At 59.9% G+C, this 272-nt stretch overlaps 1 protein-coding gene across 1 annotated transcript; it reads left to right on the forward strand.

Moving 5' to 3' along the window:
* Positions 1-4: 4 nt before the first annotated feature.
* LOC114819084 (hyaluronan synthase 3) lies at positions 5-268 on the forward strand (the record flags this gene model as incomplete). Its single annotated transcript, XM_029087562.1, has 1 exon — positions 5-268. A coding segment is annotated over one exon (264 nt), but the record flags the coding sequence as incomplete, so codon positions are not given.
* Positions 269-272: the final 4 nt, after the last annotated feature.

The raw sequence follows: 272 nt of genomic DNA on the forward strand, positions 1-272 counted from the left end.
CCTCAGCCTGGGCTACCAAACCAAGTACACGGCTCGTTCCAAGTGCCTGACGGAGACGCCCACCCGCTACCTGCGCTGGCTCAACCAGCAGACCCGCTGGAGCAAGTCCTACTTCCGCGAGTGGCTCTACAACGCTCTCTGGTTCCACAAGCATCACCTCTGGATGACCTACGAGTCGGTGGTGACCGGCTTCTTCCCCTTCTTCCTCATCGCCACCGTCATCCAGCTCTTCTACCGCGGTCGCATCTGGAACATCCTCCTCTTCCTCCTGA

Source organism: Antrostomus carolinensis, unplaced genomic scaffold, assembly GCF_000700745.2.
Source record: "Antrostomus carolinensis isolate BGI_N321 unplaced genomic scaffold, ASM70074v2 scaffold29221, whole genome shotgun sequence".
Taxonomy (NCBI): Eukaryota; Metazoa; Chordata; class Aves; order Caprimulgiformes; family Caprimulgidae; genus Antrostomus; species Antrostomus carolinensis.